This window comes from Balaenoptera physalus (assembly GCF_965194825.1).
Source record: "Balaenoptera physalus genome assembly, chromosome: 5".
In the NCBI taxonomy this organism is placed as follows: Eukaryota; Metazoa; Chordata; class Mammalia; order Artiodactyla; family Balaenopteridae; genus Balaenoptera; species Balaenoptera physalus.
The window spans coordinates 44,966,828-44,993,921 of NC_138884.1; the positions used below are offsets into that span (position 1 = coordinate 44,966,828).

Sequence of the window (27,094 nt, forward strand, 5' to 3'; positions counted from 1 at the left end):
TATCCATTGCTGATAGTGGGGTATTGAAATCCTGCAATTACTGCATTGTTGTCTATTTGTTCCTTAATATCTATTATTACATACTTGTATATTTCAGTGATCAGGTTTTGGGAACGTACATATTTATTATTGTTATATCTTCTTGATGTAGTGACCCCTTTACTGACCTTCTTTGTCTCTTCTTACCTTTTTTGGCTTGAAGTGTGTTTTGTCTGATACAAGGATGGCTATACCCACCTTCTTTTCATTTCTATTTGCTTGGAATATCATCTTCCATCCTTTCACTTTGAGCCTATGTGCCTTTAGAGCTGAAATGAGTCTTCTGTAGAGAGCATAGAGTTGGACCTTGTTTTTTCAGCCATCCACCCACTATGTGCCTTTTGATCGGTGAGTTCAATCTGCTTACATTTAGGGGTGATTATTGCTATGTAAGAATTTACTATTGCCATTTTATCTTTTGCCTTCTGCTTATTTTGTCTCTCTGTTGTTCCTTTTTTCTTCTCTTTCTGTCTGCCCTTATAAGTTGGTGGTTTTCCATGGTGATTTGCTCACTCTCCCCTCTTTTATGTTTATGTTTCTGCTCTAGATTTTTGCTTGTGGTTACCATGAAGTTTACATAAATCATCCTACAGGTAAAATAGCCCCTTTCCTGCTGATGCCAGTTTATCTTCATTCACGTATAAAGGTTTCATCTGCTTACTCTTCCCCTTTTATATTTTTAATGTTAGAAATGATCTCTATGCTGTGATTTCATTACCAAGTTGTAGTATCTATAGCTATTTTTAATGCTCTTTTCCTTTAACCATTATATTATAGTTAAGAATTTAATATACTGTTCTAGAAAAGATTTACAGTATTCTAATTATGAGTATTTATCATCTTAATCAGAGTTTTGTGTACTTTTGTCTTTTTGTTTCAGCTTGAAGAGCTCCTTTCAACATTTCTCATAAGGCAGGTCTAGTGGTGGTAAACTCCCTCAGCTTTAGCTTGTCTGGGAAAGGCTTTAATTCTCCTTTATATCTGAAGGATAACTGCCACATATTCTTAGATGGAAATTTTTTTTTTTTTTTTTTTTTTAATTTTTGGCTGTGTTGGGTCTTCGTTTCTGTGCGAGGGCTTCCTCTAGTTGTGGCGAGCGGGGGCCACTCTTCATCGCGGTGCGCGGGCCTTTCACTGTCGCGGCCTCTCTTCTTGCGGAGCACAGGCTCCACACGCGCAGGCTCAGTAGTTGTGGCTCACGGGCCCAGTTGCTCCTCGGCATGTGGGATCTTCCCAGACCAGGGCTTGAACCCGTGACCCCTGCATTGGCAGGCGGATTTTCAACCACTGCACCACCAGGGAAGCCCGGAAATTTTTATCTTTCAATATTTTGAATATGTCATTCCACTATCTATCTCCTGACCTTCAAAGTTTCTGCTGAGAAATCTACTGTAGCCTAATGGGGGTACCTCTGTAGGTTGCTGTCTTTTTTTTTTCCCCCTGCCTGCATTTAAAATTGCTTCTTTATAATTGAATTTTGACAGCTTCATTAAAATGTGTCTTGGAGGTCTTTCTGTGATGAGATAACAAGATATTCTGTTAGGTTCGTGGATCTGTATATTCATCCCTTCCCCAGATTTGGGAATTTCTCAGCTATGATTTCTTTAAATAAACTCTGTCCCCTTCCCACTCTCTTCTCCTTCTGGGATGCCCATTATTCTTACATTTACCTTTCCAGTAGAATCAGATATTTCTCATAGGCTTCACTTTTTAAAAATCTTAGCTCTCTCTTTTCTTCCACCTGAATTATTTCTATATTTCTATCCTTGAGCTTGCTAATTCCTCTTCTACCTGATTTGCTCTATTTCCAGTGCATTGTAATGCATTCTTTATCTCATTTATTGAGTTCTTCAGCTCCAGAAATCTGTCTGATTCTTTTTTAGAATTTTAATCTCTTTGGTAAAGTATTCCTTCTGCTTGTTATTTTCATTCCTAATATCATTGCATTGCCTTTATGAGTTTTCTATTGAATTTCTTCGTAACAGCTATTTAAAACTCTTTATCAGTTAGATCACAATATTCCATACCTTTGGGTTTGGCTACTGGAAAATTGTCTTTCTTTTTTTGGCGATACCGTATTACCATGATTCCCTAAATAAAAAATGGAACACCATTTTTATTTAGGTAAGACTTTGTTTACTTTGATCCTAAGAATGCAACAGGTTGGTAGTTAGGAGCCTTCCTTTCCAGAAGGTGGCGCTATGGCACAAGTTTTTGGTTTCTCTTACCAGTGTTAACTAGCGGCTTCTAAGATTGGGAACCCACACAGTTAAAACAAAACAAAACAAAAACAACAACAACAAAAACAACGCGTGGTGGCAGAATGTGGGCGCAGGGGGAAGGTGTGTGTACTTAGCACTTGGGGCTTTGTGGGTGTCCATGGCCTGGTAGAGGTATCCTCAAGTTGGGATGGGGGCGGTGTCCCAGGGGTCCTAGGGTGGTCGGTCCCCTTGCCTCCAGGGTCAGACAGCAGGAGACATTTTACTTCAGTTCTCTTTGTCTGTCTACTTACCTTTCCTTTCCCTCTGCCCATTCACTGCAGTCTCTCCTCAGAGAGAGCAACTGGTCCCGCCAGCTGTAACACACGTGGCTGGGCAGACTTCCAGTCACTGCCTTCATCCTCCAGCTCCTCTGCCAGAAAGGTGGTGCTGGCTCGCTGCCAGAACAGCAGCCGCCTTCTGTGCTGTCACAGCCTCCTGCCACCAGCTCTGCAGCCACTTACCTTAATCCCTGCTACCTACTCCATGGTCCAATCCACCCACTTTGGATGCACAGGTGGATGGATCTCTTGGATGTCGTTGTATGCTGTGGATAGGTGCTTTTGCTTTTTTTTTTTTTTTCTGGTTATGGACGTCCTAATAGTTGTAAATCAAAGGAGAGAGAGAAAAAAGGAACGATTCACACTATCATGATACTGACGTCACCCCAAAACCGCATATTTCATTGCTCTGTGACTATTTCAACAATTTGAGTAAGTTGTGTGGAATATTAGACTTTGCCCCTTAAATGGATATTTCAGATTTATATACAAGCAAGGAAGTTTTCCAGTTAATGAGCTATGGATAGTGAAAGTCTTTTTAAACTAAATATTTAAAGTAATATCAATACTAATATGAGTCAACAGGTGAGTTTCCCAAGTGCATCTTTCTGGGCACTAGCGTGATAGGGCTTCAGATTTTTGAAAGTATGTCTTTTACACTGCCCAACTCTCCAATTCTGGTTTAATAACCACAGAACATAATACAGATACCAGGGCTACTCATATGAAAACTGCAATTTAGTGCACACTCCTGGTGGCCACGTTGAGGGTCTCTCCTGGCACAGTTGAGGTTTTCATCCACTGCAGAGATCTCTCAGCTCCTGTCCCGAGTGTTGTACATTTTCTTCTCTGAAGAACAGAATGTGTCTGCCTTAAGTACACAAATAAATCCTCTCACTAAATCAGAATTTCAGGGGCAGGGATGGGGAATTGCCCCTTGGGTATCAGTGTCTGAAAAACTGCTGTGTCTATTTCTCCCCTGAATTTCATTGCACAAAATTATACAATCTTGATAAATCTAGACATGTTACTTCTAACACAGACATGTTCTCATCTTTCCATTTGTGAATTATTTTTGAAAAATATCTGAGTGTGTTGGATTGCTGAATTTTACTGACATGCCCTGTTTAAGCAGGAATGAGAATGCCTTCTGAAATGAATACTTCATTGGCAGTCCCTTCCTATTAGTGAGAACCCCTCTTCTCTATCTATATTTTCCTGGGTCCCACTATCACATACCTACCCCACACCCAGCCTGGAAATTAAGACCGCATGATATTTCTGTTAGGATGAACTTGGCTGTTTCAATGTTTTAAGCTCAATATATGTCAGGGTTGAAATATAACTTAGATATGGAGATTTAAGAAAGTTGCTCTCGGACTTGTGATCAATTTAATTCAGCAAACATTTATCAAATGCTTACCATGTGCCAGGCACTGTGATAGAAGCTGAAGAAATAAAGATAAATAGTGGTTCTTTAAAAAAAAAAAAAGTGCTGTTCCTGTATGAGAAGCAGTATGATTCATTAAACTGCCACAAGTTATAATTTTAGAAACACTCCCACCACTGGGAATCTGTTCCTTTTGTCGAGTATAATTTTTCAGCAGTCATGAGTGAATAATAATTGGGATAATTAAAATTGACCTTTAAAACAGGTCTAAATCCTTGTCTGCTTAGGGTGCTGAAGCAGGACAATCCATGAAAAACTACAGCCATTCTCCCTCCAGATATTTGATTCCTCTGAAGGCTGGTAGAGTCACACACCCTTGCACAATTTTAAAACCATGAAGGGATAGAACTAAGTTTTATAAATGGGCTCCAGGATGTATAACTGGGGGGAAAAAACCCTGAAAGTTTCTCTTCTTTCTCAGTAAGTTATTTAAATCATAGCACTTATTTTTAAGTGAATACTCAGGGTAGTTGATAAAGAGAAAGCCCCCCTGCCCTTTTTTAAAAATAAACTTTATTTTTTGAGCAGTTTTAGGTTTATGTAAAATTGAGCAGAAAGTACAGAGATTTCCCATATACCCCCTTCCCTCACACATGCTTAGCCTCTGCCATTACCAGCATCCTTCTCCAGAGTGGTGTTGATACTTTTTTTAGTTTACAATTGGTGAACCTGTGCTGACACATGATAGTCACCCCAAGTCCATAGTTGATGTTTCACTCTCGGTGTTGTACATTCTGTGGGTTTGGACAAATGTATAATGACATGTATCCAGCATTATATTATTATACAGAATAGTTTCACTGCTCTTAAAATCCCTTGTGTTCCTCTTACTCATTCCTCTCTCCCATCGAAACACTGGCAACCACTGATCATTTTACTGGCTTCACACTTCTGTTTTTTCCAGAATATCATATAGCTAGAATCGTATGGTATGTAGCCTTTAAAGACTGGCTTCTTTCACTTAGTAATATGCATTTGGGTTTCTTCTGTGTCTTTTCATGGCTTGATGGATCATTTCTTTTTATTACTAATGTTCCACTATATGGATGTACCACAGTTTGTTTATCCATTCCCCACTAAAGGTGTCTTGGTTGCTTCCAAGTGTTGACGTTTAATGACTAAAGCTGCTATAAACATTTTTGTGCCTGTTTTTGTGTAGACATAAGTTTTCAACCCCTTTGGGTAAATACCAAGGAACAGATTTTGGATTGCATGTAGGAATACGTTTAGTTTTGTAAGAACCGGCCAAACAGTCTTCCAAAAAGGCTGCACCATTTTGCATTCCCACCACCAATGAGAGTTCCTGTTGCTCTACATCCTTGCCAGCATTTGGTGTCATTAGTGTTCCCGATTTTGACCATTTTCATAGGAGTGTAGTGGTATCTCATTGTTGTTTTAATGTGCATTTCTCTGAAGACGTATGATGTGGAGCATCTTTTCATATGCTTCTTTCTCATCTGTATATCTTCTTCGGTGAAGTGTCTGTTAAAGTCAGCTTAGGACCATTTTTTAATTGGAGTTGTTTGTTTTCTTATTGGTAAGTTTGAGTTCTTTGCATATTTTGGATAAAAGTCATTTGTTCGATGTGTATTTTGCAAATATTTTCTCCCATCCTATGGCTTGTGTTTTCATTCTCTTGACTGTCTTTTGCAGGGCAGAAATTTTTAATTTTAATAAAGTCCATCTTATCAGTTCTTTTCTTCATGGATCGTGGCTTTGTATCTACAAAGTCTTTGCAGAACACAAGTTCATCTAGATTTTCTCCTATGTTATCTTCAAGGAGTTTTATAGTTTTGTGCTTTACAGTTAGATCTGTGAACCATTTTGAATTAATTTTTGTGAGGGGTAAAAAGTCTGTGTCTAGATTCATGTTTTTGCTTATGGAAGTCCATTTGTTCCATTACCACTTATTGAAAAGACTATCTTTGCTCTATTGGATTGCCTTCGCTACTTTGTCAAAGGTCAATTGATTATATTTGTGTAGGTCGACTTCAGGGCTCTCTGTTCTGTTTCACTGATCTATTTGTCAGTTCTTTTGCCAATACACTGTCTTAATTACTGTACCTTTATGGTAAGTCTTGAAATCAGGTAGTGTCATTCCTACCACTCTGTTCTTCTTCAATATTGTTTTGGCTATTCTGGGTCTTTTGCTTTACCACATAAACTTTAGAATCAGTTTGTTGATATCCACAAAATAACTTGCTTGAATTTTGATTGAGATTGCCTTGAATCTATAGATCAGATTGGGAAAAACTGAAATCTTGACAATATTGAGTATTGTCCATGAACATGGAGTATCTCTCCATTTATTTAGTTCTTCCTCGATTAATTCCTCAGAGTTTTGTAGTTTTCCTCATATAGATCTCATGCATATTTTGTTAGATTTATACCTAAGTATTTTATATTTTTTAGGTGCTAATGTAAATAGCATAGTGTTTCAGATTCCTAATTCCACTTGATCATTGCTGGTATATAGAAAAACAATTGACTTTTGTATTTTAACCTTGTATCCTGTGACCTTGCTATAACCACTTATTAGTTCCAGGAGTTTTTGCATAGATGATCTTGTCATCCATAACAAAGACATTTCTTTCCTAATCTGTATCCCTTCTATTTCCTTTTCTTGTCTAATTGCATTAACTAAGACTTCTAGTAGGATGTGGAAAAGGAGTGGTGAGAGGGAAAATCTTTGCCTAGTCTTGATCTTAGTGGGGAAAGTTTCCAGTTTCTCACCATTAAGTGTGGTGTTAGCTGTAAGTTTTCGGTAGATATTCTTTATCAATTTGTGAAAGTTCAACTCTATTCCTAGTTTACCAAGAGTTTTTACCATGGATGGGTGTTGGATTTTGTCAGATGCTTTTCTTCATCTATCGATAGCACCATGTGATTTTTCTTTGTTAGCTTGTGGATGTGATGGATTACATAAACTGAGTTTTGAATGTTGAACCAGCCCTGAATACCTGGGACAAATTCCACTTGTTTCAGTATGTAATTCTTCTTCTATTTTTTAAAAATCTGTTAAAATTTTTATTTTATTTTACTTTATTATTTTGTTTTTGGCCACACCGTGTGGCTTGTGAGATCCTAGTTCCCTCACCAGGGATTGAACCCGGGCCCCCTGCAGTGGAAGCATGGAGTCCTAACCACTGGACTGCCAGGGAATTCCCTGTAATTCTTCTTATACATTGTTGGATTTGCTGGCTAATATTTTGTTGAGGATTTTGCATCTGTGTTCATGAGAAATATTGGTCTGTAGGTTTCTTTTCTTGTAATATCTGTGATTGGTTTTGGTATTATGGTACTATTAGCCTCATAGAATAAGTTAAAAAGTATTCCTCTGTTTCTATCTTCTAAAAGGGATTATGGAGACATGGCATGATTTCTTCCTTAAATGTTTGGCAGAATTCACCAGGGAAGCCCTCTGGACTTTGTGCTTTCTGTTTTGGAAGGTTAGTATTATATTATTAAAATAATTATTTGAATTATTGTTTCAAATTTTTTAATAGATATTTGTCTTTCTCCGTCTGACTTATTTCACTTAGTATGATAATCTCCAGGTCCATCCATGTTGCTGCAAATGGCATTATTTCATTCTTTTTAATGGCTGAGTAATATCCCATTGTATATATGTAGCACATCTTCTTTATCCATTCATCTGTCCTCAACAAAATACTAGCAATCCAAATCCAACAGTACATTAAAAGGATCATACACTATGATCAAGTGGGATTTATCCTAGGGATGCAAGGATTTTTCAGTATCTGCAAATCAATGGCTGTGATACACCACCACAGGTTAAAGAATAAAAACCATATGATCATCTCAATAGATGCAGAAAAAGCTTTTGACAAAATTCAACACCTATTTATGATTAAAGACTCTCCAGAAAGGGTCCTAGAGGGAACATATTTCAAAATAATATAGACCATATACAACTAACCTACAGCTAACATCATACTCAACAGTGAAAATCTAAAAGCATGTCCTCTAAGATCAGGAGCAAGACAAGGATGTCCAGTCTCACCACTTTTGTTCAACATAGTTTTGGAAGTCCTAGCTGTGGCAAACAGAGAAGAAAAAGAAAAGGAATCTAAATTGGAAAAGAAAGAAGTAAAACTGTCACTGTTTGCAGATGATATGATATTAGACATAGAAAATCCTAAAGGTGCTACCAGATAACTACTAGAGCTCATCAATGAATTCAGTAAAGTGACATTTTCTTTGCTGAGGAATTTTTAGTCTACTTTAGAACATAATGCATATTGAAAAGATGCCATTTATATACAGTTGTGTATAAACTGGATTTGAAAGTTCTGAAGAAACTAAGAGCATGCATCACCAAGGAGCTGTAGTAATCCAAAGAGATTTGTTTGGGACTGTTTTTTATTTATGGAGGGGGTAGATTTAAGTAGTTTTAGGAGGAGGTCAAGGGTCTGGAAAACACTCAGATAGTGTCACTTAGATTGAGAGGATTAAGGCAACTATGTTTTCCCCAGCTATGGGAAGTTCCAAATTTCTAAGATTTTACCTGGAGAAAAGACTATATATATAATTTTTAAAAACAGAAGCTGAAATATTGTTTAATAATTTCAGTATAAAGCTGTTCTGTTGGCAGGACAAACAATAGGCTATTGATTAAAATGATGTTACAATAGGTACAACTACTGAGACAATGTTTGCTCATTTAATACATAAGAACTTATTCTAGAAGCATGCACACAAGGATGCTCCGAGCACTCTGATCTGAATCACACATAAATCATGAACAATTACGGTGTGTCTGTATTTTCCACAAGACACGTTACAATGGATCATCAGTTTCCCTTTAGAGTTCCTAAGCTTTTCTGAGAACATTTGAGCTTCTGAGTACATTTGAACTTTTGAAGGAATAAGTGCATTTCAAAACTGAGATTATTTCATAGAATAATTTCTTCTTAATATGAGTGTTATTATGAAGAGAAATAAACTTGCTTTAGCCTATTGAACTGTAATATTATCTATTTTCATTTGTTAATTCTTACAAGATCATTACTTGTACTCACCTCATTTTCCCCCTAAGTGGTAAATAGTTGTACTTTTCAGTTGTTTTGCCATCTCGTTTGTTAAAAACAATTATTTATGAATAATTGTTGTAGCTTTGAAGCATTTCAGGATTCATCTTTTTTTTTTTTGGATAGAAATAGTATGTATCAGACTATTGATAAGAATAATATTCAGTGGAAATCAAATATTTTTTAATGATTCCAGAAAAAGAAAATTAAATTGTGTCTTAACAATTTTGGCTCCAGGAATCGTAGTATAAAATATAGACATTTCAGATTGAAAACAATGGTTTAGGAGATTTTTGGGTGGCATCTGAGACTTCACCTTACTTGAATGTAATTTAGTTAAAAACACAGTGAATGTACAGAAAACACTGCCCAAACACAGAGCAGCTCTTTTCCAAGTACCTTATTGGACATGGTCACGTTTTTTGATCACGTGCATTCTCAAATTTGACTGTGTGGAAGTGAATTGGAACAACCAATTAGGGTTTTAAAGAAAATGATCACTTTTAAAATTGTTTCTCAAAGGCAAAGATGACTTCATAAGAGCGAGTACATCTTACTCTTTTTTTTTTTTTTTTTTTTAAAGGCTAAGATTCATATGCCTTCTTTTGAGGAAAGAATAAAAAATGAGAATATGGCTTGGAACGTTGAATGCTGCCTTCTGTATCTCTCTATAGGGAAAACGTCCTTATAGAATATTTTGAAGAAGCTTATGTGATGACTTGTCTTACCATACTGAAAATAATAAAAGCAAACACTATTAATCCTCATAGAAACCCTATGAATTGTGTGATTCCCCTTTGTCCAGTTGTGTGATTCAGTTGTGTGACATCCTCATTGTACAGATGAGGTAACTGAGGCTTAGGGAGGGCCAGTGACTTCCCAAGAGTAGGCAGCTTGGTAAATGTCATGCCCACACCCTGTCTGGCTCCAGAATCTACACTTGGTCCTCACTGTTTCCAACCCAGAAAGGAGAGACCCCAATACGGTGAGATGAGAAAGATGTGAGCAGAGGGGACTGAGTGGGGAGCATCTGGGGAGACTCAGAAAGGAAGCCGTGCTGGGGGGGTTGGGGGAGGCTGGGAAAGGAGCAGCCTTCCCAAGCTAAACAGTTGATGGAGATAATCTTCATTTACCCTCAACCAGCTCTGTGACTTTGAGCAGGTTACTTAGATCCCTGGGACCCCTTTACCTAAAGGGGGAATGATGCAGGCCTGGTCTGCTCAACAGGCAGAGAAATTGTCCCCTGAGAAATTGTCACGTTAACATTCGAGTTAGCACAGCTGACTGTGGATTGTGGATGATCCCAATCTTCTGGAATTTTCTGAATGGCTAATAATGCCCCAGTAATTTCTCAACAGCTTTGTACTTGCAGTGCACACACTCACAACGGGTGCTTCTTTGCTCTTCCTTTTGCCAAGGACCCTTCGGGCACTTTGCTGAAGCCTGACTCCTTCTCACAGCAATGCTTGTAAATGCATAAAATGTATACATAGGGTTACAAAGTAAATAGTTATATTGAAATGCTGATATCAATGTACTAGAAATTGTAACATAGTGTCTTCTTAGTTATTAGCGCATTCAAAAACAAGATCTAGTGGTGACTTTAATAAATACTGTTATTTTGAAGTAAAGGGGACCATAAACAATATTTCTAGATGTCTGTGACAACGATTGCTATTAAAATATCTGTAACTTATGTTGGTAACATATGCACGGGCACTGGTGACTATAGTCTGGTTTGTCTACATTTGTGAATGAAGAATATGCTAAATTTTAGCTAGAGGTTAGTGAAAATAAAGATGTAATTTTTTTCTATTCATCTCAACAGACACCCTATATCATATTTGTACCACATGTTAAGAACCCCTGAGCTGTGTGGTTCACTGCTTCAAGTTCTGTGAAAAACCCTCTTGAACTTTGATTGAACTTCTAATGAATCTTTAGATCAAGCTAGGGAAAACCAGTACCTTAAAAGTAGTCTTCCTATTTGCAATCATTGTAGTCTGAATTTATGTAGTTTTTCTTTAATGTCTTTCAATACAATTTTTATAATAATCTCCATAAATGTCCTGCAAATTCTGTAAGATTCATTCTTAGCTACTTTATATGTTTTGTTAGTATTTGCTATTCTATTTAATTTCTAACTATGGATAAGTTTAGAAATACTATCAGCTTTTGTATAATGAATTGTTAAGCTAGCCAATGACTTTCAGAATTTCTACCTCCATAATCGTATCATCTGGAAACGATAACGGTTGCTCTTTTTTATCCAATTTTGTGCTTTTAATTTTTAAATTTTCTCTTACGTACTGATAGGACTTTCAGTGCAATGTTCAACAGAAACAGTGGTGTCTGTGAAAGTGTTCTTTCTGAATTTCAAGGAAATACTTTTAATATTTTCCCATTTAGGAGTGACGTGCTGGAACCAATTTTTAGCAGCTAGCAAGAGCCAATCATTAACTTTTCATGAATTTTGCATGAGAATACAATCATTATTAAAAATTAAATTATATAAACATAATTAATTAAATCATATTAAAACAAAAGTAATACATTCTGAAAACTCACCACTTCCTACTTTATTTTATGTCATCTTGCTGTTATCAGTGCTCTTGAGGTGATTTACATACCTTGTGTCTGCGTGGTGAAAATACTATATAATGATTCTTTTTCCAACTTCCTGGTCAGTGACATCACGTTGATAGCTTTGAATTGGCCATGGTACGAGTATTTACACCATGGAAAGTGGCAAATGCTGCCAATCAGGGTTTTTAATTTTCCTTAAGAGCCTGTTGTTCAACGTTTACTAACACACCTCTGATCAAGACTGATGTTTGCCACAGGCTCTACATTTTCCTAGCCTGTCAAGTAAAAAGAAAGGAAATTAAGGAAGAAGAGAAGGGAGGGTGGCAGGGAAATAGGAAGGAAAGGAAAGTAAAAGGGAAGGAAGAAGAGAGGAAGAGAGGACAGGAAAGCTTTACTCAGTGTATTAACCCGCACGTGGTGTTTCCCCCCAGATAGCTGTGACGCTCCTCTGGCGTCTGCCCTGCCCCGGGCTTCCTTCAGCAGCTCCTCAGAGCGGTCCAGCAGCCACGGCCCTGGCTTCGCAAGCCTTAATCGCAGAGACGGTGAGTCTGCAGCTGTCTTCTTGTCAATCCACGCTGATTCTTTCCCAGAGAGAATTATATTCATTTTTAGTTCATATTCCTTCTTATAGGTCAAAACTTAATTATATTGAGTTTAATGAAACTGAAGAAAGCAGCAGGTTCATCATATCTGCTAGTATTCCTCTGCTAGCTTTCTTCTTGCTTATGATCCATTTTTTGGTTTGTTTTGATATCTTCCTTCCCTGTTGATTGCCAGCAAATGATCATCAATAAGATTTATGAGAAGGGAATTATTGGAGTCTAGATTTTTTCCGGGGTTATCATCCCTTTTTAGTTTTAGGACCGGCGACAGAAGGGTGACTAGTCAAGTGCGCTGGTCATGAATAACTACAACAACACAAGAAGGAGCCAGTGCTGCAGCCACTGGGGAAAACTGAACAGGCCACCGCGTGATGTTTGCGAGATGTGAGGCTGCCAAAGGATGTCATGGGAAAATGACTTCATTCCCAGGACTTGGCCTGGGAGGAGACCAAGTGAAGGCTGCCACTGAAAATAAAGATTCCCTTCCTATTAGTGGGAAGGGAGTTAATGACTTACTTTTTGGAAAGGTCCATTTTTGCTACTTGAATGTTGTCCAGTGAATTACCTCTTCTATTGCACAAATACTAATTCAGTGGATTAAATAAGTGAGTACATACACTTCAAATTCAAATGCTTTGCTACTTTTTTTGATTAACTTTTATTGCAGTAGGGTTGCTTGACAATGTTGTGTTAGCCTCCACTGCACAACAAAATGAATCAGCCACACCCGTACAGATATCCCCTCCCTTTTGGACTTCCCTCCCACTTAGGTCACCACAGTGCCTTAGGTAGAGCTCCCTGTGCTATACAGTATGTTCCCATCAGTTGTCTATTTTATACATAGTATCAATAATGTATATATGTCAATCCCAGTCTCCTAATTCCTCCCACCCCACCCCTTTCCCCCTTGGTATCCATACATTTGTTCTCTACGTCTGTGTCTCTATTTCTGCTTTTGTTTTGCTACTGTTTTAAGGGATAGATTTTTTAAATGAAAGATTAATTCAGAAAGTAAAAGTTAAAATTAACTGTGTCCCATGTAAACGCACTGCTGTAAATTCTGGAGATAATACTAAGGAATTGAGTGTTTTCCTCCCTTTCTTTGACATTTCTAAGATCAGAATTAAAGTCTAGCTTGAGCTTTACTGTGTCCTTAAGGATCATATTTGGGAACCTAGTAAGTGATCAAATAGATTGGCAGGGAAGAGTAAGAACACAGGTGAAGAAATTCAATGAGCTCAGGATGGGAAGGCATGTCCATTAATTGTCCAGCTTCATGGTCTTTTCCCAGGAAAAAGCATTTTGTGGCCAGATATTTACTCCTCAAAGCATCATTCATAATCATTTTTAGCACCCCAGTAAAAATATATTCTCATTGAAACCAGATTTCAAGAAGATCAGTTATCAAATTACCCATTTTCGGTCTGGTGGTTATTCTAATATCAGCTTAACATCTAAACTTTCCAGTGGTTTCCCTAAAATTGTAAAAACTAAGTAAGCCATATTTAATTAGTTTAAAGAGGCCCGAGGGGCTTGTGTGTTGTGTTTCTAATTTGCATGTGTAGAGTATCTTTATGATTCAGGCCTCCAGTGCTATCAATATGGTGGCACTGGGAAGTTTATAAACATTAGAAGGGAAAATCCTGAAGCTTAAGATGAACTTATTTCCATTATATTTAATTAAAAAAATAATAACTCAGAATATTATAAGCCATCATTATAAAATGGTAAGTACAAAGCTTATCTTTTATATTTAAACTACTCTCTTTGCAAATTTAAATTAATTATTTTAAGAGTGGCAATCAACTGATGAGGGTTTCTTTTTAATGGTTGTTGCTACTCTGATTGCATATAGTGTACATTTCACTAAATATCCCTAGATATTACCACCTGATTTCAGACCCATTTCTAAAGCATGCTTTAGACAGCACAATTTATCAATATTCCTTCTGAAGGATTATCTATATGTGTTTTCTGTTAAAAGCCAGCATCCCAGAGTCTTTATGGACATTTCCTTTGCCTTGGTAAATGCTAGAGAACATATTAGTTCACTTTAGTTTAGAGTATTATGATGTAAAATGTGGATAGTATGAAATGTGGATGAATATAATGAGGGCGATGATGCTTCATATATAGTAGTTTTAGCTTTTTGGAATATTTTGTGTATGATCTAGTGAGGAAAATCATGTTAGACTCCCTGATTGTATGGTTAAAATTTCCTTGGTCTGTGTTGTGGTATTTGGAAGTTTTAAAGAAGGTGGTCTGTCTTACACCCCTAGTTTCTTATTTTGCCCATAAGTCATTGCGCTTCTAGAATGTTCATTAAGAATTAGAAATGTCTCAAATATCACAGCTTCCACCAAGAACTTTATACATAGCAGCTGATCAATTCATCTACCTGATACATAAAGGTAGTAAGAGAATAGTCTATACATAATTTTTGATTGTATGTGTGTGCATATATATAAATTTGACCCACTGTATAACCCCCCAAAGCCAAATAATTCAAACTTTAAGGCATTTGATGATTTTAAAGTACTTCACTGATTCAACACATAACAAATGTTAATTAATTGACTAGAACTTATTGCACATTTCATGTTTTCTCTTTTACATATTTTTTACTTATGCAGTTTATGTATTTATTTTGTTTTCTATTAATTTATGAAAAGTAGTAAAATATTTCTTAGAAAAGACTTTGCAATAAATAGAAGAAAGAAGTCTACGAAGGATATTAAGAGGAATGAGCAGAGAAGTTAGGAGGGATCCAGGCGTTTCTAGGGACAGGTGGGCCAAAGCAGAGAGATGCAGACCTTGCATCTTTGAAAACCATGATTCCTGAGCATGTTACCACCTGTTTGCCAGTGTTTTCTGTGAGCTCCCTAATGGAATTGTTGGTTATTGTAGAGATAGTAATGGGCTAGTATCATCACTCAACATTGGACTAAGTGCTCCTGGAGTTTACTTTTGAAATTTCTAGTCTGGTTCCTCTAGCATTCCCATTTTGAAGTCTGGGATTGGGTTCCAGATAATACATTTAACAAAGTATCCCCTCTGAGGTCATACACCTTACCTTTTTATACAGAGAAACACAAATTACTGGAAATGCCTGAATGTATAATTTTTCAGAACTGATGGATTTTTTTTAAGGGGTAAAACACAGACACGTACATGTATTCATATACCTGTTCAAGAAAATGTATGCCATTAGATAAAAATGTAAAGTTCTTGAAGCTTTACATCTTTACAGTCAAATTGGGTTTGACTATTCATATTAGCTGAATTTCTTTCCATCAATATTAAATTGATATTTCCTAGAATTACAAGTGACCTAATATTTCTCATATAAAATCAAGGTTGCTGAAATCTGTGTATTCTAAATAAGAACATGCTATAATATTGACTTCATTTTTTTCTTCTCAAAAATCTCCTAAAGGAACTTTATGCAGTTTATCCAAGTTTATTCAAAACAAAAGTTAAAAAACCAAAACCAAAAGTAAAAAAACTACCTTAGAGTAAACCATGCTGGACTTTCATTCTAGATCTTGCATGTGAAAATAACCTTTTGTTTTTACAATTATTGTTACTGTAGGTGACCCTTCATGAAACTGGCTTTAGCATTTCAGATGCTGCTTTCCAACTCCGGATAACGTGTTCTTTTTAGCCATGTGACATGTTCTCTTTAGTCACCGCAGGCATGGTGGTGAGATGAGTGGTCTGGCCAGAGCTGATTGAGATTGATTAGGAGGAAGTGTACACACATTTTGTTCTCCTTTTTTGTTCCCCCAAAGTGCTTGCATAAACAGTCATCCCCAGAAAGAGGGACAACTCCATTCATGGCCCAGATGCTGAAAATCACGCCCTCTAATGGGGCAAGCCACTCGATCACTGACAGCGCAAATGAGACTGCTTTAAATTTAACTTGATCAAAAATGGCATATCAGATTACTATATTGTGTATTGCAAACAGAAAGTAGATGGAGACAAGCTGAACTGACTGGATGTTTTCTTTTCTCTTTGTAATTCTTCACCTTTCCCGTACCGAGACATTGATCATATTTCCTCACAACAGACTTATGTGTTGGTGGAGCCAGGAAAGATTTTGTCTAATGCTCCCAATACAATTAATGGCTGAGCATATTAGCAACAATTCTCAGCGTTAAGATATTTATTTCTCACTTTAGGAAGTACATTTACCAGTACAAGTTAATACTCCAGGTTTTAGCAGGAAATAAATACACATGATTAGATTAGCAGAAAATGCTTAGGCCTGGCCATCAGACACTAAATATTTTCTTATAACCTGGAACGTCTGATTATTTGGACTCTGCAATATCCCAAATAAGCTATGATGTAAAATTTACTGTTTTTTACAAAGAAATGTTAGAAAATGGAAAGAGTGAATAATAATTTAAAATATCTAGACGTATATCAACTCCTGATATAAATCAGAATATTACTGAATACATCAAAAATGTTTGATGCAAATCTTATAATAATAAACTTGTCCCTCATATTTTTTCATAAAATCGTAGTTCTCCAGTATTTCTATCTTTTATTCACAGGCTAGGTGCCTGGTAGAACTGGTCAGTATTCCCAAATACTAGTCTGAGCAATTCAGATGGCAATAAAAGGGCTTGCAAACCAGATTTTTATAAGGGCATATGAATGTACTGGGGAATTTTTGCCTCTGGATGTCAGATTTTTCATTCTGTTTGTCTGTGCTTCCTAAAAGTTTTTAGACCTATTAGGGCCAAGACACATTCTTTTTCCGATTTTTCTTAACAAATGATCCTGCAGATGCAGCTGTGGGTATTGAGTGCAGTGGACAGGCCAAATGTAATAGCATCCATGTAAAATACACCCATGTACTAAAGCACAGAGCACTGTCTTGGTGACCAGGCAACTTTATTAAATCACGGCATGATGGTAGCATGTGAGAGGAGAAGCCCCCAAATCCCAGGGTTCGTGCAGACCCTGCCATACAGTTGTCACACAGAACTCATCTGCTCAGATTTTCCCATGGTCCTTTTCAAGGTCTGGAGTCTCCAGGATACCTCCATAGAACCTAAGATGCTAGATGAGACAAACCAGAACAAACCAAACGTGTTTTTAAGCGTTGTCAACAACATTCAGGGAGGCAATGTTGTCATTTCTCTCTACCAAGTAGCCCAAATTATAGCACTACCCCCAGAATAAGGCAATCCTCAGTCTCTTTTGGATTCAGTGGACTCTTTTGAATGGGTGAACATCTTCCAGGGATGCTCATATTTCTTTGTTCCTGCTTCTTTCCAAGACAGTGTTTGGGTTTACAGAAGGGCTGGTGCCCTCATGGAGCTGGATGGTGGGGCTTCTCACGTTGGGGCTCATCAGCTCCTTGCTATCTGCTGAAGGGAGTTTGTCTGCTTTTAACGCTGAGGGTTACTTGGCACCTGCTCCTGAAGCCTGTGGCGGATTTACCTCTTGGTAAGACCGTGTTCCCAGGGAACAGGTCATTGTCCCTTCCGGGATCTTTGCGATGTCACTTCTTGCCTCCCTGAAGCCTGACCATGAGTCTCATTTGGTTTCCAGCCTGAGCAGCCTTGGTTACAGGTTTAATTTGCCTTTGCCAAGTTGACCTTCTGTTCAGATCCAGTCAGACTCTCATCTCACTTCTGTGCCCCCTTTTGATGGCCTGTGGGCAGTCTGGTTCACCATATCAAGGGGAAAAAGATCGTCAAATGGTTTTGTCCTGGCAGTTTAGTCCAGAAGTAACCTATCACTTCCACTCAGAGCTTGTTGGCCAGAACTGGTCACATAGCCCCACCCAACCACCAGGGGGCGTGGAAATCGCAATCCTCCAAGTGACTGGAAGGTAGAAGAAGGGAAATAGTTGGCAACCATTAGTAATGACTACACAGCCCCCTACAAGGTGATCTCCCAAAATTCCAAATGGAAGCCAAGACAAAGCCTTTTCGCAGCTTGCTTATTCCCCTCACTTTTCTGATCTCCCTGGGACTTCGCTCCTGAGCAAGGTGTCTGAATCACCCTCCCACCACCTTTTACCCTTCCTCCATTTCCTCTCTTTCCCACGATCGTCTGGGTTCCCATCTCTTCTTCCTGCCAAAGAGGGAGACATCACACGTCCTGTTTCCTATTTTTTTAGTTGGTCTTTGCCCTCCCTGGCTTCGCTAGGGCTTCATGGGATAATGATCACCGGCTAACAGGATTTACTGGAGAGGAATGAAAAACACAACAGTTTATCCTTGCAAAATTATGTCTGTGTTTATTATCTGCCCAGTAAGTATCTTATGGTGGCCACAATTTTGCCATAGTATTTTTCCAAAAGTAAGTACTGCCTATGACGTACTTGGCAACTTCCCAAAAGATATGTGGAAGCCCTTCTAAGCACTATCCAAATTCAAAAATAGTTGTCTAGCAAATTCTACTCTGTTCTTTTCCAAAGTAATCACTTTTATATCATGTATAATATACAAAAATGTTCATGAAAGTTATTTATTTAACAGTATGTATCCTTGACATACACCATGATGTCTTTGTTTACTCCACTTTTAATAAATATTATTGCCATCCCTATGGAGATATATTTTATCCCATTACATACTGCTTTACTCATCCAATGCAATTACATTGCCTCTTGTAGGGATATTCCCTTTTTCTTGTTTGGAGTCACTGATGAAAGACGTACCAAGTGAGGTGACCTTCAATCCTGCCAAAGGGGTGAGGTTCAATTTGCAACCTTTCATGAGGCATCTGGGATCACTAATGACCAAAGCACACAGGAATCTTGAACTTCTGGTTTAACTTGTGGCACAGAGACTGGTCCAGGAAGGCCACAGCCAGTGGCAAAGGCTAATGGAATATCTCAGTGGACCCTGTGGTCAGCTACTCCCACCTTTGCTCTGAACATTAATGAGGAGCTTCTGGACCAGGGGCTGACTGGAAGATGGTATTTCAGGGGTTCCCTGTTCTCTCTGTCCTGTGATCCTTGCAGTAGACTCTTTCCTTGTTGCCATGTTTCCTCCAAGGAAATCCAGTGGAGCAGGTTTTCTCTGACACAAAATAATGCCATACTTTGCTGGGGATGAATGCTTACCCCCCAAAAAATGCACCTTTGTCAGTACTATTTACATTTTGTGATGCTCAGACCTCATCCTTTTTGCATTCTCATTTTACCACTCTATTTTGTATAGCAGCTCGTCTGTACATATCTCTTTTTATCCAAGGCTTCCACAGTGTGCTTACAAATTGTAATGAATTCAGCTACATAACATCACTAAAGAAAATGTAAGTTTTACCATCAATGGACTTTTTTTCCAAAGGCTTCTGGCTAACTGAGCAGTCAAGTATGGATGGATAATTTAGTACTCATGGTTTTATTTCTAAGCATCTCACCCTTGCATTTCCTGACATGATCCTACACTGAATTTAATTAAAAAGAAAAAGGAGCTCTTGCCTTAAGAAGAGTAACGGTGTGTCCCTGGGAAGTGGTGGGGGCCTTGGAGCAGAAAGCCTGGCCTCCTGCCCTTCTGGGCATCCTGGATTCCCCACTGTTCTCTACATATCAGAGGGAGATGCAGCTATTCTGAGTGGCCTCAAGAATGATCTGGAATCATATCTGTTCTGAATAACTCAGGGGGCCTCTGAAAGATGCACAATGATGCTTTTATAGAATTAGACCAGATCTCAGAGCTGCATCTCTCCTAAACATGAAGATTTCACGGGAGATGCACAAATAAACTTGGTCATACATTTTATTCAGTCATGAATGAGGTATTTAGTACATGTTCGGATGGTTTATAGGCTTGATGGGCAATTCGTATTTTATTTCTAAGGTGAGAAATTAGCAAAATCATCTTATAGTCTTGTCAATACAGAACTTCAAACACATAAGAACTGCAAAGCCTGAGATCAACTCAGATCTGAATGCCTCGCTACTGTGTGTTTCTTTAAAACTTGGTCAGGAGTGTCTATGAGAGAAGCAAAACAAAACACAGAGTAGCAATGGATTTTTGTTTATTTTATGCAGAAAGAGCTGCAGCGATGAATGTTAATTGCCAAGGGCATTGAAAGTTGTCCCTCGGGACACTGCACACAGAACTTAAGGGAGTCACGTGTGAACAGTCACACTGTACTTTTTTTCTTTAATATCACTGGCATTTAATTTGAATCACAAATTAACAAGTATACACTTATTTTTTATTTAATTTTAAATTGTCTGTTTACAAAACCATTATAGGGTATGTCTGCATTTAGTACAGGAATCTGTTTTACAATTAGGCAGCTCTGTGTGATTTTTTTCATTATGGATGCACTTTTTGGAAAACTACCTGTTGTCTCCTGCTCAGGCTGCTAGCAGACTGCAGGAAGCACAGCAGAAAAGGAGTCAGAGTTTACCTAGACAGGTCCAGAGGGAGGATTTCTGCATTTTTTACATCCTGATAGCCAGAAATGGTATATGTAGAGAGTTGGAATTGCTCCTTAAGAAATCAGAGCTGGAGCAAATGCTTAAATTTCCCTCAGCAATGTAGGCAGGGTTGTGACAAAAACACCAATATATAAATCCCAGAGATCTCTGAGTGGGATGGTCAGGGAGCATCCCCAGGGCCTGCCGCCCTATGGCCCCTTTTTCCTGGGAACATCTGTTACTCCTGCTTATCTCACCCTCTCCCCACTCACCCAGCCCCGCCTGGAATCTGGAATGAGTTTTCTGTGAATTAAGATGCATTTAAGTGAGGAAAGAAATACACAGAGCTTGATGAGCTCCCATTTGAGACAATGTAATGAAGATCTTGGAGGGAAACTTCCCTTGGTTACAATTTCAATTTAGCCATTTACTTGCTTGACATTTAGATGCCCTGGAGATAGGTTAGTCTGTTCACTTCAAATTATCCCACTTGACTTTGCTCCCTTCGGTATCTTTCTGCTCTGGACCTTGTTCCAACTTGAAGAAGGCATGAGCTATTCTCCTTTTCACCTCTGGGTAATTCCCACCTCTGGGTAATTTCCCCCTCTGCACAAAGCTGACACTCATTATGACAGTGCATGCCCCGTGGCCACCAGGGGCAGGGGTCATTTTCATCTTGATCAGTGACCAGAATAATTAAGGCCCTAGCTGAGAGTTTCCTGTTCAGCCTTTCCTCTCCCCAAAGACACAAGTCACTGCCTGTGTCTGAGCCAACGAAAGGTGGGGAAACAATCACGCAGGCATAACTAGAGACAGAAACCTTCCAATATATCTGCCAGTGTATCACTATAAAAGACAGTCTGCTATTGATGAGCAAACAATACTGAATAACTGACACATCACAGGGGTATGTTCTTAGAAGGGGTAGAGAATGAAAAGGGAGCTAAGCTTTAATAAAATACCCTCACCCCAACCTAAAATGATTGTTTTTTGCTTGTCTGCAAAGCAGAGACTGTAACACCCGTCCCACTTGCCGGGTGCATGGAGGAGTTGTGAGGTAGCACTTAGAGCATCTGGCAGGGCCCTGAACACATCACATGCTTGTGACAAGTTTTGGCTTTCCTCATTTTCTCTCCTTTATCTAGTATAAAGTGGCAGGTAACGGGCCATTCAGTAATGAAAAGACTGCAATGCCCCACACTCTGGATGTCACCCCTCTTTCACCATGACTGTCTCCCGTCTTGCGATCGTGTATGGGAGAGAAAGTATTGTGCTAGATGCTCTAACACAGCTTCTTGTTGAATTCACATTGCAGCCCTAAAGCATACCTATCACACTTTGCTGGGAGGGATGTTTTGTGTTCAGTGTCCTAAGCTGTGGAACCTTGTTCTGTGCAAGTCAGACCCTCTGGACATGTTTTCCTTTGTATGAATTGTGACACTTCATTCAACTAAGGGGCTGAGGCAGGAGACAGGACGGTGACAATGGAAAAAGACAGTCTGTGGTGTGGTCAGGGGAAGAGCTGGGTGGGAGGGCAAGTGCCTTTCTTGTGGGTTCAGCACTGGTGACTCCAAAACAGTAATTGCAAATCCCTGGGTTCTGTTTCAGGGGGTGTTGGTTCCCAGGGGGAATTTACTGAAGATTTGCAACATTGAATAATGCAGGCTGATCAGTTTCAGAACCACTTCTCTGCAGCTAAGAGCTGGTGGGGCGGCTGTGCTCAAGCGTACCCACTTTAATGTTGTTTCAGTGTATTTTGTTTTGTTTTCCATTACAGAACAGTGATCTCCCTTACCCGTCAGTAAAACTGTTCGGGGCTCCCTAACAGTCCTCAGGTTACGTTTGTGCATTTCCCACTTTTTCCAGTCATTAGAAAAAAGGGCATCTACCCCGGTGGACTGCGTGCATAGGCGAATGCACAGTAATTCAACATCATCACCCTCCAGGGGTCTGGGGATTACGCCGTGGCTGTGTTACCCAGCTGAAATGAATTGCTTTGCAGCACAGGGAATTCTGCAGTTTCATTACTTTATCAGAGTACCTACTTAATCAGATAGCTTAATTTGCATACCAGTAGCACCTTCTCACCACAGGTAAGGAATATGAAATGTTCTAGGTTGATTACCTGCAGATGGTGAAGAGTGGTTGACAGAGACGTGGCTGCATCTGTGGGAGAGGCTGGTCCCAGGGCAGATGCTGGAAGCATGCTGACGCTTTTTACTCTGTTGCGTTTCTGTACATGTGGTGCCCGTGTTGATGGTACTTCCCGCTTCAAGAGAGATTAAAGATGACAGAGAAAGATTGTGAAATGCAAAAAGAAGAAGTATCTTCAGTACATTCTTTACGACTTTGATACTAAGAATACAGGACATTTAGCAGTTTCTCAGAGATTGAAACTGATTCATATAAAACTTCAAATGTATAACCTTTAAGTTAAAATGATCAGCTAAAAGCCAACACCTAATTTCTGACTTCTTTTGGCAATTCTTATAAAATTACAGGCAGTTGCAGAGTAATGTCACTTGGGACTGTTAGTTAACCCTCAGCTAGAACCCAGAAGGACTTATCATTCATCAAACATTAGATGGGACCTTTGCACAAATCAGTAGAAGTAGCAGGGAAGTGTTGGGTGGTGATCAATCTTGTTATTAAAGACAAAGAAAGACTGAAAACTATCACAGGTTGGAAGACACTAAGGAGACGAGGTGACTAAATGCAATGTGGGATCCTGGAACAGAAAAAGGGAGTTAGTGGAAAAACTGGAGACATCAAAATAAAGTTTGTCGTTTTGTTACCATTGTACCAGTGTTAATAGCTTAGTTTTGATCAAAATACCATGGTGATGTCAGATATTAACATTAGGACACACTGAGTAAAAAGTAGAGAGGAACTCCCTATCCCATCTTTGCAACTCATTTGTAAATCTGAAATTATTTCAAAATAAAAAGTTTAATAATGCATTACAGAACAGCCAGAGTTGTGGCATGTTTAAGATGTGGATCAAAGGAAAAGACATTGTGCTTGTGGTTGAGAGGAAATTTTGGAATTTTGGAATAAAGATTGCAGGAAATGAGGAAATCTTAGAAAGAATTTGAGTTTTAAAGAATTTGTAAGCTTTAAATTTTGCTAAGGGTTATACACGTAGTGCCGTTAGTGGAGGACATAGTGAAGCAACAGATGTGCCCACTTGCTAGTTTCACCTCCACACCCTGATGTAAGCGCTCCACTTCCATTTTCCTTTGAGCTGTCTTGTAACCATGTCACACACACCTCCTGACGTGTATTTAGTCGTAACAGCTTTTGTAAACAGGACATGGATGTTAATAATAGCCCCTAATAAAAAAGATGATAAATGTTGTCTAAAGTGTCAGACCTTATTATGAGAGCCTCAAATTAGATGTCAGGACAATGGGGAAAATTTTTTTTAAAGCTAGTTTTTTTGTGTTAGGGACTGTTTACATGACACTGTATTTTCTAGACATGGATAATTAGCAAAATATCAGTTCCAGAATGCATTTCAAACCTGTTTCCCAATTTTTATATGGCATAATAATTTAAATTCAGAAAATTTAATATGACATCTAAATCCAAATTCAAAACTCATGTTTCTGTTAAACTAGAAGAACAAAATATATCAATAATACATTCACAGGTATCCCTAATTCTTTGGTGTCTCACAGGCACTGGAGAAAACAAAGCACAGTAATTTCCACTCTGCGCCTATTGTCTTGAATACCTGAGAAACTCCTCCTCATTCACTTCCTCTGGGTTCTCGCTCACCCTCCTTGCTGCCTTTTTAGAACTCTCGCTCCCTGCACAGAAATCACTTTCACCTCCACCCCTCCCATATTGCATTTCAAATTGTTCTTTGAAATGTCTGCTTCTCCTATGAGTCTGTAAGCACCATGAGTGTAGGGCTATGCCATAGCCATCTTTATTATCCCAACATTCAACATTGTACTTCCTCATGCTGGGAATCCAGAATTAAGGTTTTCTAGCTTTATTTTCCAACAAAGGAAAGTTTGTTATTTTCCAACAAAGGAAAGTTTGCCCTTTGTTTATGTCCAACAAAGGGCAAGTCATGCATTGAAGCCAGTAACGACACTAGTTCCAAGCACTGATGTAATGGCATGGTGTTTAGTTGTCCACCTATTACATTAAGCAATTTCACTTAGCGGGACACCCGAATACCAGGGAGTCAGGGGTTATGAACTAAGAAACAAAACAATTAATATAGGCTTCATCCATTTACATTTAACCTGTGTTTTTATTTTGTGTTGGTGTGTGTGTATGTGAGTGTGTTTGTATAATTCTGAGGCATTATATAATGCAGAATTTGAAACTATGATTTTCATAAATCTTATTTATGACCCCATTCTTACAGGTTAATATAGATTTCAAAGATTTCTCTGTCTTTACCGGTTTTCTTATTTTTATTCCCACAAAAAGGAGCTGGTGGCTGGTCTCCCCTTGTGTCAAATAAATACCAGTGGCTGCAGATTGACCTTGGAGAAAGAATGGAGGTCACAGCTGTGGCCACCCAGGGAGGATACGGGAGCTCCGACTGGGTGACCAGCTACCTCCTGATGTTCGGCGATGGCGGGAGGAACTGGAAGCAATATCGACGAGAGGAAAGCATCTGGGTATGTGCTTTATTGAAAAGCAGTCTGTCGGAGTATGAATTATGCCAGTTACTGCATGTTGCTGCCCATCTCTCAGATCAAGTATAGAACCAGAGCCTCCTAAGTTACTTGAAAATGTTTCCACTGAATGTAAGCCACATGTGACGTTCCAGAATACACTGTCCATGGCTAATTTATGAAATAAGTAAAACAATTTTATAATGTAGCGAAATATTGGAAATGTCTTCCCATTATTCCTTTAAATAGTGTGAAGTCTAAGGAATAAATGTCACATACAACTGATTTTATTTTTGTTTTATAACAAACACAATAGTTTATATTGCCTCAGCATTTTTAAATAAAGCAAATTCATTTTCTCTGTGCCCTCTGATAAACTGAAATTTCTGAAAGACCCTGAACGTGTAAAAATAGATGTAATGGAGAGTCTCTCTGTGGAGGACTTGTTGAGGGATATGTTGAGTTCCTGCTCCAACAGGACCTTGGGCACCATGTGGCCCCTTGTAATTTATGGACAATAGATCCCTAGGATTCTTTGCAGTCATAACTATTTTACATCAGTGACATAGTTTCTACTTCTGATTACATATCCATGCTTCTTTTTGAAGAATTAAATTTTGTTTGCTTAACTTTTTGAATATTAAAATTTATGTAATTTATTCTAGATTCAGCATTTCATATCTTTAAATCACAGTCTGCTCTGAATGAGAAGCTCTAAGAGTAGAGTGTTGTAAAGGTCTGCAGCAGGTTTGCAATTGGCTGATGGGGTGTGGCCTGAAGAAGATTCATCAGGTGGAGAAGAAATTACTTTTTTCTTCTTATGAAAAATATAATTTAGATGGTTGCCAAGAGCCAGGGGAAGGGAGTAATGGACAGTAAGTGTTTTAATGGAGACAAAGTTTCAGTTTGAGAAGATGAAAAAGTTCTTGAGATGGAAGGTGGTGGTGTTTGCACAACAATGTGAATGTTAATGTCCAGAACTGTACACTTAAAAGTGTCTAAAATGCTTAACTTTTTGTTATGTATATCTTACCACAATAAAAAATACACAGTGTATCTTCCATTTACTTTAGGGTAAGAATGTTGTATAACTTAAAAAATTTTTTTTCTTAATTGTCAGGGTAAGAAGAAAATTGTCAGCTAAAAAGCCGTTATGTCTTAGCACATAGCTTATCTATAAAACTAACAGGCAACAAAATGATAAGATTCGTTGTGTAACAAACTGCCCTCATTTGAATTTCCTTAGAACCCTGTAACTTATTATAACTTAATAGATTGTGGTCTACTTAATTTCTTATCCCTGGAGCTTTTATTAGTTAGTCAATAAATGTTGATGCAAATTGAATCAAGAAAAACTAGTTAGTTGTCTAATACTAGATAAAAGAACAAAGTGGGAGGGGATATGTGAGTGTTTTTAGGGCTGGCTGACCTAAGGTTTCCAAACAAGTAGTTGCCATGTGTATGATCCGAAGCAGATATTAATGTTGTGCTTATTCTAAGAACACCAAGTCCAAAGCAGGGTTAAGGTCAATATTGCTTAAGTAAGTTAAAGCTTAATGAAACATCTACTTACATAGAGAACTTTTGTTCAAAATTAAATATTATTTTTCAAAATTAGTTAACTAATAGTTAATGCCTACTTATTCTTCATTGTATGAATTAAGGTTCATATTTTCGCCCCGCTCCAATCCCATTTGATTGAGCAACTCTAACAATTCTTGTTTTTATTTTTTTATTTTATTATTTTTTTTTTTAAATGTATTTATTTATTTATTTTTGG

At 38.2% G+C, this 27,094-nt stretch overlaps 2 protein-coding genes across 3 annotated transcripts in view; both read left to right on the top strand.

The window, feature by feature from the left end:
• Positions 1–25,513, top strand: part of LOC309661711 (contactin-associated protein-like 3) — a 58,668-nt gene extending 33,155 nt beyond the window's left edge. For both annotated transcript variants that reach the window (XR_014264170.1, XM_082463670.1), the window contains 2 exons: positions 12,097–12,207; positions 25,124–25,513. Coding sequence is in view for 1 of the 2 variants with exons in the window: in XM_082463670.1 (XP_082319796.1) it covers positions 12,097–12,207; positions 25,124–25,404 (392 nt within the window). In the remaining variant the exon portion in view is untranslated. The remainder of the gene's footprint in view (positions 1–12,096; positions 12,208–25,123) is intronic.
• LOC309661491 (protein transport protein Sec31A-like) overlaps positions 1–27,094 on the top strand; it is a gene marked incomplete at its 3' end in the record, with an annotated part of 222,919 nt that overhangs the window by 55,391 nt on the left and 140,434 nt on the right. The gene's annotated exons all lie outside the window — the stretch shown is intronic.